At 46.1% G+C, this 17,282-nt stretch overlaps 1 protein-coding gene across 5 annotated transcripts in view; it reads left to right on the top strand.

The window, feature by feature from the left end:
- LOC109898773 (semaphorin-6B) overlaps positions 1-17,282 on the top strand; it is a 142,879-nt gene that overhangs the window by 64,290 nt on the left and 61,307 nt on the right. For all 5 annotated transcript variants that reach the window (XM_031833290.1, XM_031833289.1, XM_031833292.1 and 2 more), the window contains 4 exons: positions 7,809-7,935; positions 8,862-8,976; positions 16,141-16,201; positions 16,300-16,362. In XM_031833290.1, coding sequence (XP_031689150.1) covers positions 7,809-7,935; positions 8,862-8,976; positions 16,141-16,201; positions 16,300-16,362 — 366 coding nt within the window. The remainder of the gene's footprint in view (positions 1-7,808; positions 7,936-8,861; positions 8,977-16,140; positions 16,202-16,299; positions 16,363-17,282) is intronic.

Genomic DNA, 17,282 nt, shown 5'->3' with positions numbered 1-17,282 from the left:
AATGGCTTTGATTTGAGATAGAAGGGATTGGAGTCCATGGCATCCTTAATTACGAACAAAAGCATTCAAATTTCCAGAAAATCAAAGCAATGACAAGTATGAGCCGTGTCATTGACGTGCTAAGCATCTCAGGCGTCAGCGTCAAACTTTTTGTTTACCCAGAACCTGATGCTGCATCGTACTCATTCTACCTGCCTGCCTCCCGCCAGCCTCCTTCCTGCCTCCCTGCCTGGTCCCTGGTTCCTGCCTCTTCTCCTCTGTCTGTCTGGCCCCTGTTCTCCACTCTATCAGCACAATATCACTCCTCAATAAGAGTTTCTAAAGAGTTGAGGCATCATTGGCTCTCTCAATGATGTGTTATTGAAGCCATCAGTGGCGACCCCTCGCTGTCCATTGTGAATACAGCGTCCACAGCCTCCCCTCCATCTCAGACCCTAAATGATGTCTTAATGGCTTTATTTAGGAAATGTCCTGGCTAAATGTCTGTAATTACATTGATCTAGGTCTGTGGGAATGGACAAATGAATGTCTGTGTGTCAAGCCTGCTGGAGTGGATGGGTATTGTAGTAAATACAGTATAGCCAATTACACTGTAATGCTAAGGAATGCTATACAGTAGGCTGGGGCTACAGTTAAACTGAAGGCCACAGGCTAGAATATAAAGGCTAGCTTTGTTCACTGAATTGACTCCACCACAGTCATTTGTCATAATTAGGAAAACACTTCTCTGGATCTGTATGCTGTGTCTGCCCCTGAACGTCTACTGTATCTGCTTAGCTTGTTGTCCCATGAAATCCTAGAGCCCTCAGTTTCTAATTATGCTAATTGAATGTGTGAAGCCTGGCATTTAGTCATACATTATTAATAAATAGACACAATGGAATCTCTGGTAATACCGACTCACCCACTTCCACTCTTTATTTTCCTCCACATTTATTTCTCTCTCCTCTTCTCTCATTCCTTCTCTACTCTCCTCTGACCTCCTTTTCTTCTGCCTGTGACTCTCTCCTCTCTCATCCTCCTCTAATGTTGGGTTTGGGTGTTGAGCGATTAGTGTTATGGGACTTCTCTTGTTCTGACTTCAATGAGAGGAATTTGAGCAATGCTCCATTAAGATGACATATTCTGATAAAGTTCATTATAATGATGTCTAGATGGTTCTACAATGGCTGGTTGTGTGGCGATGCTGAGGAGAGAAAGGCAGAGTGTGTGGAGTGTGTGGCGATGCTGAGGAGAGAAAGGCAGAGTGTGTGGAGTGTGTGGTAATGCTGAGGAGAGAAAGGCAGTGTGTGGAGTGTGTGGTAATGCTGAGGAGAGAAAGGCAGAGTGTGTGGAGTGTGTGGCAATGCTGAGGAGAGAAAGGCAGAGTGTGTGGAAATGCTGTGGAGAGATAGGCAGAGTGTGTGGAGTGTGTGGTAATGCTGAGGAGAGAAAGGCAGTGTGTCGGGAGTCTGTGGCAATGCTGAGGAGAGAAAGGCAGAGTGTGTGGAGTGTGTGGCAATGCTGAGGAGAGAAAGGCAGAGTGTGTGGAGTGTGTGGCGATGCTGAGGAGAGAAAGGCAGAGTGTGTGGAGTGTGTGGTAATGCTGAGGAGAGAAAGGCAGTGTGTGGAGTGTGTGGTAATGCTGAGGAGAGAAAGGCAGAGTGTGTGGAGTGTGTGGCAATGCTGAGGAGAGAAAGGCAGAGTGTGTGGAAATGCTGAGGAGAGAAAGGCAGAGTGTGTGAAAGTGCTGTGGAGAGATAGGCAGAGTGTGTGGAGTGTGTGGTAATGCTGAGGAGAGAAAGGCAGTGTGTCGGGAGTCTGTGGCAATGCTGAGGAGAGAAAGGCAGAGTGTGTGGAGTGTGTGGCAATGCTGAGGAGAGAAAGGAAGAGTGTGTGGAGTGTGTGGTAATGCTGAGGAGAGAAAGGCAGTGTGTGGAGTGTGTGGTAATGCTGAGGAGAGAAAGGCAGAGTGTGTGGAGTGTGTGGCAATGCTGAGGAGAGAAAGGCAGAGTGTGTGGAAATGCTGAGGAGAGAAAGGCAGAGTGTGTGAAAGTGCTGTGGAGAGATAGGCAGAGTGTGTGGAGTGTGTGGTAATGCTGAGGAGAGAAAGGCAGTGTGTCGGGAGTCTGTGGCAATGCTGAGGAGAGAAAGGCAGAGTGTGTGGAGTGTGTGGCAATGCTGAGGAGAGAAAGGAAGAGTGTGTGGAGTGTGTGGTAATGCTGAGGAGAGAAAGGCAGTGTGTGTGGAGTGTGTGGTAATGCTGAGGAGAGAAAGGCAGTGTGTGTGGAGTGTGTGGTAATGCTGAGGAGAGAAAGGCAGTGTGTGTGGAGTGTGTAGCAATGCTGAGGAGAGAAAGGCAGTGTGTGTGGGGTGTGTGGTAATGCTGAGGAGAGAAAGGCAGTGTGTGTGGAGTGTGTGGTAATGCTGAGGAGAGAAAGGCAGAGTGTGTGGAGTGTGTGGTAATGCTGAGGAGAGAAAGGCAGTGTGTGTGGAGTGTGTGGTAATGCTGAGGAGAGAAAGGCAGTGTGTGTGGAGTGTGTGGTAATGCTGAGGAGAGAAAGGCAGTGTGTGTGGAGTGTGTGGTAATGCTGAGGAGAGAAAGGCAGTGTGTGTGGAGTGTGTGGTAATGCTGAGGAGAGAAAGGAAGAGTGTGTGAAAGTGCTGTGGAGAGATAGGCAGAGTGTGTGGAGTGTGTGGTAATGCTGAGGAGAGAAAGGCAGTGTGTCGGGAGTCTGTGGCAATGCTGAGGAGAGAAAGGCAGAGTGTGTGGAGTGTGTGGCAATGCTGAGGAGAGAAAGGAAGAGTGTGTGGAGTGTGTGGTAATGCTGAGGAGAGAAAGGCAGTGTGTGTGGAGTGTGTGGTAATGCTGAGGAGAGAAAGGCAGTGTGTGTGGAGTGTGTGGTAATGCTGAGGAGAGAAAGGCAGTGTGTGTGGAGTGTGTAGCAATGCTGAGGAGAGAAAGGCAGTGTGTGTGGGGTGTGTGGTAATGCTGAGGAGAGAAAGGCAGTGTGTGTGGAGTGTGTGGTAATGCTGAGGAGAGAAAGGCAGAGTGTGTGGAGTGTGTGGTAATGCTGAGGAGAGAAAGGCAGTGTGTGTGGAGTGTGTGGTAATGCTGAGGAGAGAAAGGCAGTGTGTGTGGAGTGTGTGGTAATGCTGAGGAGAGAAAGGCAGTGTGTGTGGAGTGTGTGGTAATGCTGAGGAGAGAAAGGCAGTGTGTGTGGAGTGTGTGGTAATGCTGAGGAGAGAAAGGCAGTGTGTGTGGAGTGTGTGGTAATGCTGAGGAGAGAAAGGCAGTGTGTTTGGAGTGTGTGGTAATGCTGAGGAGAGAAAGGCAGAGTGTGTGGAGTGTGTGGTAATGCTGAGGAGAGAAAGGCAGTGTGTGGAGTGTGTGGTAATGCTGAGGAGAGAAAGGCAGAGTGTGTGGAGTGTGTGGCAATGCTGAGGAGAGAAAGGCAGTGTGTGTGGAGTGTGTGGTAATGCTGAGGAGAGAAAGGCAGAGTGTGTGGAGTGTGTGGTAATGCTGAGGAGAGAAAGGCAGTGTGTGGAGTGTGTGGTAATGCTGAGGAGAGAAAGGCAGAGTGTGTGGAGTGTGTGGTAATGCTGAGGAGAGAAAGGCAGTGTGTGGAGTGTGTGGTAATGCTGAGGAGAGAAAGGCAGAGTGTGTGGAGTGTGTGGCAATGCTGAGGAGAGAAAGGCAGAGTGTGTGAAAGTGCTGTGGAGAGATAGGCAGAGTGTGTGGAGTGTGTGGTAATGCTGAGGAGAGAAAGGCAGTGTGTCGGGAGTCTGTGGCAATGCTGAGGAGAGAAAGGCAGAGTGTGTGGAGTGTGTGGCAATGCTGAGGAGAGAAAGGCAGTGTGTGGAGTGTGTGGTAATGCTGAGGAGAGAAAGGCAGAGTGTGTGGAGTGTGTGGCAATGCTGAGGAGAGAAAGGCAGAGTGTGTGAAAGTGCTGTGGAGAGATAGGCAGAGTGTGTGGAGTGTGTGGTAATGCTGAGGAGAGAAAGGCAGTGTGTCGGGAGTCTGTGGCAATGCTGAGGAGAGAAAGGCAGAGTGTGTGGAGTGTGTGGCAATGCTGAGGAGAGAAAGGCAGAGTGTGTGGAGTGTGTGGTAATGCTGAGGAGAGAAAGGCAGTGTGTCGGGAGTCTGTGGCAATGCTGAGGAGAGAAAGGCAGAGTGTGTGGAGTGTGTGGCAAGGCTGAGGAGAGAAAGGCAGAGTGTGTGGAGTGTGTGGTAATGCTGAGGAGAGAAAGGCAGTGTGTGTGGTAATGCTGAGGAGAGAAAGGCAGTGTGTGTGGAGTGTGTGGTAATGCTGAGGAGAGAAAGGCAGTGTGTGTGGAGTGTGTAGCAATGCTGAGGAGAGAAAGGCAGTGTGTGTGGGGTGTGTGGTAATGCTGAGGAGAGAAAGGCAGTGTGTGTGGAGTGTGTGGTAATGCTGAGGAGAGAAAGGCAGTGTGTGTGGAGTGTGTGGTAATGCTGAGGAGAGAAAGGCAGTGTGTGTGGAGTGTGTGGTAATGCTGAGGAGAGAAAGGCAGTGTGTGTGGAGTGTGTGGTAATGCTGAGGAGAGAAAGGCAGTGTGTGTGGAGTGTGTGGTAATGCTGAGGAGAGAAAGGCAGTGTGTGTGGAGTGTGTGGTAATGCTGAGGAGAGAAAGGCAGTGTGTGTGGAGTGTGTGGTAATGCTGAGGAGAGAAAGGCAGAGTGTGTGGAGTGTGTGGTAATGCTGAGGAGAGAAAGGCAGTGTGTGGAGTGTGTGGTAATGCTGAGGAGAGAAAGGCAGAGTGTGTGGAGTGTGTGGTAATGCTGAGGAGAGAAAGGCAGTGTGTGTGGAGTGTGTGGTAATGCTGAGGAGAGAAAGGCAGTGTGTGTGGAGTGTGTGGTAATGCTGAGGAGAGAAAGGCAGAGTGTGTAGAGTGTGTGGTAATGCTGAGGAGAGAAAGGCAGTGTGTGGAGTGTGTGGTAATGCTGAGGAGAGAAAGGCAGAGTGTGTGGAGTGTGTGGTAATGCTGAGGAGAGAAAGGCAGTGTGTGTGGAGTGTGTGGTAATGCTGAGGAGAGAAAGGCAGAGTGTGTGGAGTGTGTGGTAATGCTGAGGAGAGAAAGGCAGAGTGTGTGGAGTGTGTGGCAATGCTGAGGAGAGAAAGGCAGAGTGTGTGGAGTGTGTGGTAATGCTGAGGAGAGAAAGGCAGAGTGTGTGGAGTGTGTGGTAATGCTGAGGAGAGAAAGGCAGTGTGTGGAGTGTGTGGTAATGCTGAGGAGAGAAAGGCAGAGTGTGTGGAGTGTGTGGTAATGCTGAGGAGAGAAAGGCAGAGTGTGTGGAGTGTGTGTTAATGCTGAGGAGAGCAAGGCAGTGTGTGGAGTGTGTGGTAATGCTGAGGAGAGAAAGGCAGAGTGTGTGTTAATGCTGAGGAGAGAAAGGCAGAGTGTGTGGAGTGTGTGGTAATGCTGAGGAGAGAAAGGCAGTGTGTGGAGTGTGTGGTAATGCTGAGGAGAGAAAGGCAGAGTGTGTGGAGTGTGTGTTAATGCTGAGGAGAGAAAGGCAGAGTGTGAAAGTGCCTTTATTTGCATTTGTGTCATGCAATGCCTTTGTAACCACAGTAAAATATGGAAATGGTTTTGAATAAAGAAATCCAAACCTTGAAGAGTCAAATGTGATAATACCTACACCACTACACCACTGAATAACACCCACTCATTGAGTCATTTGTGTTTGTGCTGTCAGCCACTGTGACTGACAGCTTTTCCCTTTATTGATTTTCAAAACAAATTATTGACAGTGTAAACTGTAATAATGTCAAAAGTTAAATAAGTGTAATCTTTACAAATATTTTAAAATAGTTCATGTTTTGTTCATCGGTGACATACACTACAGTTCAAAAGTTTGGGGTCACTTAGAAATGTCCTTGTTATGAACGAAGAGCACTTTTTTTTTGACTATTAAAATAACATCAAATTGATCAGAAATACAGTATTGACATTGTTAATGTTGTAAATGACTATTGTAGCTGGAAACAGCAGATATTTTATGGAATATCTACATAGGCGTACAGAGGCCCATTATCAGCATCCATCACTCCTGTGTTCCAATGCCACTTTCCATTTGTACGAGATCTTCAGTTTCTTGGTAATTTCTTGCATGGACTAGCCTTCATTTCTCAGAACAAGAATAGACTGACGAGTTTCAGAAGAAAGTACTTTGTTTCTGGCCATTTTGAGCCTGTAATCAAACCCACAAATGCTGATGCTCCAGATACTCAACTAGTCTAAAGAAGGCCAGTTTTATTGCTTCTTTAATCAGGACAACAGTTTTCAGCTGTGCTAACATAATTGCAAAAGGGTTTTCTAATGATCAATTTGCCTTTTAAAATGATCAACTTGGATTAGCCAACACAACGTGCCATTGAAACACAGGAGTGATGGTTGCTGATAATGGGCCTCTGTACACCTATGTAGATAGATATTCCATAAAAAAATCTACAATTTCCAGCTACAATAGTCATTTACTACATTAACAGTGTCTACACTGTATTTCTGATCAATTTGATGTTATTTTAGTGGACAAAAAATTTGCTTTTCTAAGTGACCCCAAACTTTTGAATGGTAGTGTATATTTGTGAACATCCTCACGCTGAGATTTTCTGTGAAAAGAGCAGAAGCATAATCATCCAGGAAGAGCGGCAGAGAGGGACGATAAGTATGGAGAGTGCTCTTTCCTTCAGCCACAATAAAGAGCCACTACAGAGCATAATATACCTTCAGCACTAAGAGCTGCTCTGCTCTAATCTCTTCTGTTCTGGGAGGCGGTTTGAGGTTTATGACAACAGTCAATAGCAATACCCAAGGCTTTCCTCCTCCAAAGTGCAGGAGTGATTTTCTCGATGGATTGGGTGTGCTAACTTAATTTGGCTATCATTTGTATTTCCATGTGCATTACATCCTCTCCCATCCTCTCGTTGTGGCTCAGGCTGCTGTAGAACGGCTTCATAAAAAATACCTGCTGTTTAGTCACGTACCAGAGATGTGATTTGCGTTGACGGCAAAGATTTCATTTGAGTAAACAGTCACCTGACACACCTCACTCGTCTCTCTCTCTCCACCCCCTCTCTCGCTCTCGCTCTCTCTCACTCGTCTCTCTCTCTCTCTCTCTCTCTCTCTCTCTCTCTCTCTCTCTCTCTCTCTCTCCACCCCCTCTCTCGCTCTCGCTCTCCCTCTCTCTCTCTCTCTCTCTCTCTCCACCCCCTCTCTCGCTCTCGCTCTCACTCACTCGTCTCTCTCTCACTCGTCTCTCTCTCTCTCTCTCTCTCTCTCGCTCTCTCCACCCCCCCTCTCTCTCCACCCCCCCTCTCATTCTCTCCCTTCGCCTTCTCTTTTTTTTCTCTCTTTCTCCCTTCTGCCGTGTCTCTCTTTCTTTCTTCCTGTCTCTCACCCATTCCAGCCTCCTTATCTCTGTCTTTCTCTTTCTCCCTCTTTCTTTTTCACTCCCTCTGTCTCTCTCCATCTACTGCCCTCTTGTTGTAAACCACCCTCCCTCCACTGTGTCTCATGTGTCATTGGGCTCCTGTGGTCTGAACTTTTCTCATGTTCAGGCTGTTCAGGCTGACTGTGCACTTCTCTTCTCCATCATCTCTGTCTCGCTCTACGTTTTTCTGTCCAGCTGGAGGGAGAGAGATGTTGTGGGAATGCAGACAGGATGCCTGCTTTGTCTGGACAGTCAGTCAGTGTGTGTAGTGCATTGTAGTGTGAGCTGGTCACACTAGGTTTGTGTACTGCTATGTCACTGTTACAGCTTAATCTGACTAGCCACGCTTTCTCTGTCTCTCTTTATCTTCACAGAGTCTGTGTTCTACGGCTGCCATGGCGACCCTGGCCCCACCCTTCTTCCTGCTGTTTTGGCTCCTCCGATTGGCCAGCGCCACATTTCCAGAGGAACCGGGGCCTCTGAATTTTATACCCACTGAAGGTAACACCTCTCTCACATACAGCGTGTAGAGTATGGGGTCACTGTCATGGTTTAACATGGAAGGGGTGGAGTAGTGTGAGGTGTGACTGAAGGGGTCATATGCAGGATCTATGTTGTGGGAGTGGGGTCAGGGCTGACATGCATAGTGTGAGGAGTAAGGCGTCAGTGAGTTGTGTGGGTGCGAGGTCAGAGTCAGGGTTGATGTCAGGCTGCTCCCACAGAGGGCCAGACTCTGAGCCTCCATTATAGAAGGGCAGTCTCCAGACCAGAACAGAGTTGGCCATGATTGACCACAACTCAATAGTATCGACCAAGACCTCCCAGCTGAATTCAGACCCTTCTCAGGCTATCAATGCTAAGATGTAGGACCAGAAGACTCTCTGAAGTCCTGTAGGGTTTTTGGATTAAGGCAGATAATGGGCCTAGACAGGGAGGCAACAGTCTCAGCATATCTGTGATGGGTGGATGGGGAACAGAGATGGACAGAATAGAGGGAGGACACAAAAGAAGAAGGAAGAGGGCACTCTATCACTTACTCCAGTCAAGGCCAATAAGAGATGGCAGCGTTAGACGGTTTCCCATGGTAACTCAGCAGATGTATGGTTCCCTCTCCCCTGTATCCTCCCTCTGCTCTCTCCCCTCTCTGTTCACCCCCAAGATAACTACTGCATGATAACAAAATTATGTTACTCCCTCTTTTTCGCTCTCTACTCCTTCTCTCTCTCTTCCCTTTCTCTCCTCCTTCTCTCTCTCATCTTCTGACTCTCTTTTTCTCTCTCCCTCACTGCTCCCTCCTCCTCTCTCTCATCCTTCTCTCTCATCCTCTGACTCTCTCTCTCTCTCTCTCTCTCTCTCTCTCTCTCTCTCTCTCTCTCTCTCTCTCTCTCATCCTCTGACTCTCTCTCTCTCTCTCTCTCTCTAAACAGTGGTACGGCGGTACCCAGTGTTTCTGGGTCGGCCACATCGTTCATCCCTGAGACAGGAGACACTGCATATTCAGAGAGTTCTCAAGGTGAACCGGACCCTCTACATTGGAGCCAGGTATATTTCTAGCCGCAAATATAAATGTTTTCATCAGATTTTAGCCACGAGCATTAATGTATTTATTCAGCCATCTTTTATAATCCTGCATACATTGTCTGTGTATCATCAATCACATATGAAAGTAAATGCCATTGAATCTGAATACATTTGTATCAAATCAATCTCAAAGCTCGCAAAGGACATTATCTGAGTTAGTGGTGGCCGCGGCTATAGAAGTGAGTGATTGGGGCCTCCCGAGTGATGCAGTGGTCTAAGGCACTGCATCGCAGTGCTAGCTGTGCCACTAGAGATTATGGTTCGAGTCCAGGCTCGGTTGCAGACGGCCTTGACCGGAAGACCCATGGGGTGGTGCACAATTGGCCCAGCGTCGTCCGGGTTAGGGAAGGGTTTGGCCGATAGGGATGTCCTTGTCCCATTGTGCTCTAGCGACTCATGTGGTGGGCCGGGCTCAATGCACACTGACACGGTTGCCAAGTGTACGGTGTTTCCACCGACACATTGGTGTGGCTGACTTCCGGGTCACCATTAAGCTGTGTTGTGTTGTGTTTCGGAGGACGCACAGTTCTTGACCTTCGCCTCTCCCGAGTCCATATGGGCGTTGCAGCAATGAGACAAGACTGTAACTGCTAATTGGATACCATGAAATTGGGGAGAAAAAAGGGTAAAAAAAAGAAAAGAATACAACAACGAAAAAGGAAGTGAGTGTTTGACTCCCATCCGCAGAGTGTTGGTCAGGCCAGGCTGGAGACCAAATGTGCTGATTCTGGTTAGACTAGTCTGTTGATGGTTGGTGTTGGACCAGAGGCCACACAGGGGTAGAAATGTGTTCAATTACATCTGTTGTCTTGTCTGCCCTTTCCAACCAGAAATAGAAAACAACAATCAATCTTCTTCTAATGCTCTAAAAGATGACGGATGATGTCACAGACAAGCTTAATATTACTGGGAACCTATTAAAAAGACTACAATGTCCGTGTAGGGCAGACATATGGTGGTGGTTACAGCAGACTAGGCCATAGACATTCCCAATAAGGAGCCCCATACTGTGTCAGGAAATGACTCGGTCCGTGGCCTTTGGCCTTTCTCTAACCTCAAATCCAAAGGCCTAATAATAAATAATTATGTCAAATCCTGCAGCATTTGGCTCCAGCCGCTCTGGCTACACAGCCTAATAATAAAACCTAGAGGCTGAAGACAGGAGGCCTGTAGTCACCGCAGCCCGTCTCACTGCAGGTTAGTGATCAAATATAACCACAACCAGGAGACTCATGTTTTAGTGCCACTGTTACATGATAGAAAAGGTAAACTAATGCCTATGTCTCAGTGGACCGGATGGTAGTGAAATCCAATAACCAGAGTTAGTGGGAGGCAGAGCATGCAGGCATGCTTGCACATGTCTGTGTGTATAAATGTTGAGCCGGGCTACGAAAAGCCAAGCAGATAGACTTAAAAGTGCAAAGGTGCCTGAGTACCTGTGGGGAGGCCGGGCTGATTGCCTGAAAGCTGCAGCAGAGTGGCTGGCCTGATAAGAGGCTCCAGTGAGCCCAAATCCTGTCACCATTAGCTTAGGTGTTCATACTGCAACGATTAAAGCCCTGCCCTAAGCCCCAAGCACCTGTTGGGGAGCTTCTGTCACTCTGTCCTCTCCCATCTATTGGCTGGCCAGAGATGGAGAGAGAGACGGAGGGAGAGTGGGGGAGAGAATAATTGGCCCAACTGTCCTGAAAGCCTTACTATATAGGAGGGGACTGGAATCTGAATGTATGAGCAACACTGTAGCCCCTGAACTTTTATTTATTTAATTTATTTATTTAACCTTTATTTAACCAAGAAGGGCTCATTTAGATTAAAATCTCTTTTTCAAGAGCGCCCTGGCCAAAATAGGCAGCACCAAGTCATTTAAAAAAATTACAGACAGACAACGTGAAAAACTACAAGTAATCTAGTAAAAACCATTGAATTCACAAGAGTATAAAACAGCGAATTAAAAACATTGACAGGTCAGGGAATCAGCCTCAAAATCCTTCATCAGTGATTTAAAAACACCAATCGGGACAAGTTCTTCCAGTTTAAAAGTATTTTGTAATGTGTTCCAAGACGATGGCGCATAAAAGCCCTTTTACCAAATTCAGTTCAGACATTTGGAACAGTTAGCAGGATAAAGTCCAGCGAACAAAGAGAGTACCCACCACATTTCTGAACAGTAAAAATAAAAAAAAAGGTAATAAGCACAAAATGGCTTTGTAAATAAAAGTATACCAGTGACTGAGCCTACGAGTGACTAGAGAAGGCCAGCCAACCCTGGTATACAAAGTGCAGTGGTGCGTAAGGGTTTTGCAGTTTAAAATAAATCTCAAAGTGCCACGGTAAAGAGTGTCAATTGATCTCAAACACTGAGCGGAAGCATTCATATATAAAATATCCCCATAGTCTAGTAAAGGCATACATGTAGCTGATACTAGGTTCTTTCTGGCTTCAAAAGAAAAACAGGCCTTATTCCTAAAATAAAATCCTAATTTCAGCTTCAATTTTTTTGTAAGTTCTTGAATATGCAATTTAAAAGAGAGGCCGTCATTAATTAAAATTCCAAGATATTTATATGATGTTACAACCTCAATCTCCTTGCCCTGACAGGTAGTAATAGGTGAAAGGTCCAGAGGTCTATTTCTTGCATTAGAAAACGCCATTAGTTTAGTTTTGTCAGTATTGAGGATAAGCTTCAATTGACACAAGGTATGTTGAACAGTATAAAAAGCAGTTTGCATGTTCTGGAAGGCTTTTGTAAGAGACGAGGCACAACAGTAAATAACAGTATCATCAGCATAAAAATGAAGTTGTGCATTTTGGACATTTTTGTCTAAATCATTTATATAAATAGTGAATAAGAGAGGACCAAGTACAGAGCCTTGGGGCACACCATTCAAGACAGACAATTTAACAAATTGAGTGCACTGAAATTCTATCAGACAGATAGTTAGCAAACCATGCAACTGCATGCTCCGAAAGACCTACACTCGACAATCTCTGCCTTAGTATAGCATAATTAACTGTATCAAAAGCCTTAGAGAGATCAATAAAAAGTGAGACACAGTGCTGTTTTTTGTCAATGGCTTCAGTGATATCATTTAAAAGCTTCATGGCTGCTGTAATTGTGCTATGCTTCTTCCTGGAGCTCGATTGGTACATTGATAAAATAGAGTTAGTAAATAAAAACTCTTTTAGCTGTTCACCTACAAGGGTTTCAAGTATTTTCACCAGGGTTGACAGCTTTGAGATTGGCCTATAATTATTCAAAAGAGTTGGATCTCCCCCTTTTAAAAGTGGTAGGACAAATGCTGATTTCCAGATCTTTGGAATTACATTACATTCCAGGGTTAGATTGAACAGAGATGTAAGTGGTTTTTAAGCTATGAAATCAGCTGCCAGATTTAAAAAGCAGGGATCCAAAAGATCAGGACCTGCAGGCTTTCTCTGATCTAAGGATTTCAGGGCGTTATGTACCACCTGCACTGAGAATGGCAAAAAGCTAAAAGTTTGACCAGCTCTCACTGGTTCATCCACACAGGGTTGTACAGAGACAGAGGACACTGAATCAAACAGCCTACCAGATGATACAAAGTGCTCATTGAAACAATTCAGCGTTTCAGTTTTGTCATATATAGCAACAGAGTCCTTCAAAACACATGACGGTAATTCATTAACATTAATGTTACCAGACATAGACTTAATAGCCTTCCAAAATGTTCTAGGGTCATTCAGGTTATCAGTGGTAACAGACCTGGCCTTCCTGAGAAGAAAAGAACACTTGTTTCGTAACTGCCTAAAAATAAGCCAATCAGCATCAGAACATGATTTCCTTGCTTTAGCCCAGGCTAGATTACGGTCGTGAATAGTACAAGACTGCTCAGAAGAAAACCATGGATTATCCCGCCCTTTAACCCTGAACCTGCGGAATGGGGCATGTTTGTTTACTATTTGGGGAAAACCATCATGAAAGAATCTTGCTCCAGTCAAAATAAAACAAATCATGAAAGAAAGCCTGCTCATTAAAACACTTCAAATTTCTCTTACGAATAAAACGTGGGTTTGTTTTTGGTACCTTAGTATTTCTAACAGCAACAACAGCACAATGGTCACTTAAATCATTACAAAAAACACCAACCGCAGAATATTTATGTGGAACATTTGTCAATATCAAATCAATCAGAGTAGATTTATCTGGGCATTTAAGATTTGGGCGAGTGGGTGAGTTCATCAACTGGGTAAGATTCATAGAATTACAAAACATTTTTAAAACATCAGACACCAGCTTTAACCAACACCAGTTGAGATCACCAAGAACTGAAAACCTGAAAAAATAATATTTATCAAGGAACAGAATTAGAAACGGGAACAAAAGTTCACTGTTCCGGAACAGTTCCATTGTTTTAAATGCATGGGAACCGGTTAATAATGTTATTTTACATTGCAGGCAACAAAGCGCCTATGATCCGTCAATGCTAGTGAGGGATAGATACTATAGTTATCACATTTGACATTGGATTTATTAACTACAAAATGGTAAGATATGTTTTTAATTCTGGTCCCGCCCTTCACACACAAGCTTGAGATCCAACGTTAAGCCAACTCTGAAGTTCAAAGACATTCAAAGTTCCCGCCATAGAAGCCCCTCCTCCTCAGGTATAATTCTGTGGGCCTAATTCAGATAATGCATGTCATAACAAGGTGCACAGCCTCCTCCTCAGCCCTCTCTTGCTCTCTCTCTCTACTGTATTAGCTCACGCTCCAGTGCTCTCCTCTCTATAAGTAGATGTGTGGACTCTCTGGACCTGTCACACAGCTCCAGATCCACTGGACTAATCCACAGAAATAAACCAATTGAGCAGTGCTTATCCCAATAGGAGAGAGGCTACCAAGGAACATGGCCAATACATGATTAATTGGTTCCAATTATGGTAAACCGTAAGAGGATTTTGCCATCTGGATTTTGCGAGCAGGAGAGAGGCAGTAGAATCTATCTCTCCATTAGAGGCTGAAGAGTGAGAGTGAGCATAGTCGCTGCCAGACCAGACCATCCGCTGGCCACGGAGAGACGCAGACCTCAAACCTCACAGGGAGATCATCTATGCGACACAGACGCACAGTCACCACAGACGCTTCAGAATAGAGCCGTCTGGGGTCTGGCTACAGCTGCCCACTCAGATGTAGGGAGTAACATAGCAAACAGGAAGTAGCATGCAGACAGAGAGACAGTGACAGAGTCACAATCAGTCAGCATAGGGAGAGCCAGGGTCACGGATTGGTCAGAAACTTCTCTTTTTCAGTTTAATCTATTTGTGTGGCGTTCTCTGCAAAGTCAGTGTCTGACAGCTCAGAAAGGCTTAGAGAAGCTCAGCATCTGAACAACCCAAAATAGGCATTTGAGAATAATACAACACTTTGGACAGTTCACAGGGTTGTTGCCTATAAATCTGAACGGTAATCCACACACGTATATATTCTGTTAACTCAATTTGCAGGTCTTCAAATGCCAGTCGGAGGACATTTTATTGGTGGTCAGGGAGATTGACAGCCTGGCTTGTGAACCGCCTGCAACATAAACAATGTAAAATGCAACAGTAAAGCAGAGAGGTCAATCTAACAGCCTGAAGGAGACAAGAGACGTAGAACAATATTCACTGTCCTCTTCAAACCACAGCAGCCTTAGCTTAGCCACACCCACTGAGAGGCCTGTTCACATTTTCATATGTTAATACTGGACAGGGCTGAAGTGCTCTGGATGCGATTACACCACACTCACTGCCCTACTTGATTGTTTGTAGGCTGCTTAAACTTTGACCCAGCCCAATGAGCGAGGCACAGAGTAAGTGGATGGTAATTCTACCCACATCACTTAGCCACCGTCCTATTGTGAGGGAGGTAACCTAGGGAGGGAATCTTTGAGCAAACCTAGAGGAACCACCAGTGAATAATTCAGTAGAGGAGCGCTTAGGCTTACCCTGTTCCCCTCACCAAAGACACACGCACACGCAGGTGCACACGCACGAGCACGCGCACACACAGAGAACCTGCCTTCTGCTGAGGAGTAAGGCAGAACAGATGGAAGGCAGATCTAGGAGATAAGATCGATACTGCTGCAATAACATAGCTTTGGCAGATTTACAGATTAGAACATTCAAAGCCTGGTGTCTGAAAGGAGTTTGGCACAAGCAGAGCCTCTCCAGCTTATTCACCAGAGATACAGGGCCTTGATCAATATGCAACATCAGCTGTTAGCATCTTCCTTAAGGCTCCTACCCTAACTCAGATTCTAAAGGCCCTTTCACAGGCACGGCAAGGGGGCTCCCGAGTGGCGCAGCGGTCTAAGGCACTGCATCTCAGTGCTGGAGGTGTCACTACAGACCCTGGTTTGATTCCAGGTTGTATCACAACCGGCCGTGATTGGGAGTCCCATATGGCGGCACACAATTGGCCCATCGTTGCCCTGGTCAGGGTTTGACCGGGGTAGGCAGTCATTGTAAATATACATTTGTTCTTAACTGACTTGCCTAGTAAAATAAAGATTAAATAAAAAAATATAAAATAAAATAGATAAGAATTATGAATGTATTAGCAGTGAGTAGCATGAATGCATGGTATTATATGATGGGACCATTAGCATTGTGTGCTGTCTGTGTGGGGGTGGGTTATGAATGCAAGCAAACTTCCTGATTAAATCATCCATTAATTCAATTTCTTCCCAAGTGAGACAATTCAGGCCTCCCAGCAAAACCAACTTTACTGCAAGTGAACTCAAATGAGACCAAAGTAAACCAAGGGGAAAAACATTATGCAATTCAAAATGTCTATTTATCAACCATACCCTGAAATGTGTCCCATTATACAGAGCTGAATCCCAATCTGTTTTATTCAGATATATTGTAAATTGTTACATAGTAATAGCCAACCGATTTCATAGCCTATAGTGCATGAACAGACAAAGAAGATTCAAACATTTAATCCAACCATTATTCTGTGGCATGTCCAGAATTGTCCATAGGATAGTGGGGTATTTCTACTGCTGCTATGTGTGAGTGCGTGTGGAATACAGTTGAGTGCTTGTCTAAGACTTAGCTAGCTTTGTCTTGCTGTTGGCTGACTGCCGTGCTCTTTGTCTGTCAGAGATGACCTTTTCCGTGTGGAGCTGGACAATGTGGCGGGAGAGGAGATGTTCTACAGTAAGGTGAGGCCCTCTCCGTGCACACGCCTCATTAACATCTTACAGTACAGTCTAACCAGCGTAACTGACACGGTTGGAATGCCAATGTCTGTCTGTTATAGAAGAGAACATGGGAGTCCAACAAAAACGACATCAGGACCTGCAGGATGAAGGGCAAGCATGAGGTGAGTTGGGGAATGCACACACTTTCAGGGTTGAACACGCACACGCACACACACACACACACACACACACACACACACACACACACACACACACACACACACACACACACACACACACACACACTGAAACATGGCACAGGCCCCACCTTGTCACCTGGAGCCGGGCATTCATGGTGCCAAAAGTTTGACTGGCACTCTGCTGGCACTCTGCTGGCTCTTCTAAGAGGAGGGGGCACCACCATGTGCCACCCCAAGTGTTCCTGTTCACGTAAACCACTACACACTTCAGAGGTCCAGCCGTCCCACCCGCTTTATGAACATGGCCGCCTCGCAGGACATTCCAGTTGTGGTGTGTGCCCTCACAAAATGGAGGGGGGGGGGGGTTAAACCAAGGAGGTGAGCTGAGATGTGGCGAAGAATCAACAGTGAAACAGTCCCCACAGTCAACCCAACCCACGCATGACTACCTCAGCTATCTCTCACACACCCACTCTCCCTCCTCTGCACTTCTCTTGCCCCCACCAACACACAGCGGGCGGATCAGTGCCTCTCTCTTCTGACTTCACACACATTCTCCTAGCTCACACACCAACCCACACACAAACCGACCAGGGCATTATTGAAAGGTGTCTGTGTAGGAGAGCGAAAAAAGACTGACTTAACACTGAAAATAACACCTGACATCAGAATCTGTGTGAGACACCCCGAGACGAAGGCTCAACGGAGAATAGGGAGCGGAAGGTGGAGGAGGTAGCCTAGCGGCAGGTAGCCTACTGGTTAAGAGCATTGGGCCAGTAACCGAAAGATCACTGGTTCGAAACTCAGAGCCGACTAGGGAAAAGATCTGTCAATGTGCCCTTAACCCTAATTGCTCATGTAAGTCGCTCTGGATAAGAGCGTCTGCAAAGTTATTAAAATGT

Source organism: Oncorhynchus kisutch, linkage group LG10, assembly GCF_002021735.2.
Source record: "Oncorhynchus kisutch isolate 150728-3 linkage group LG10, Okis_V2, whole genome shotgun sequence".
In the NCBI taxonomy this organism is placed as follows: domain Eukaryota; kingdom Metazoa; phylum Chordata; class Actinopteri; order Salmoniformes; family Salmonidae; genus Oncorhynchus; species Oncorhynchus kisutch.
The sequence above is the reverse complement of the archived record's forward strand: the minus strand, read 5'-3'. Positions and strand labels throughout refer to the sequence as shown.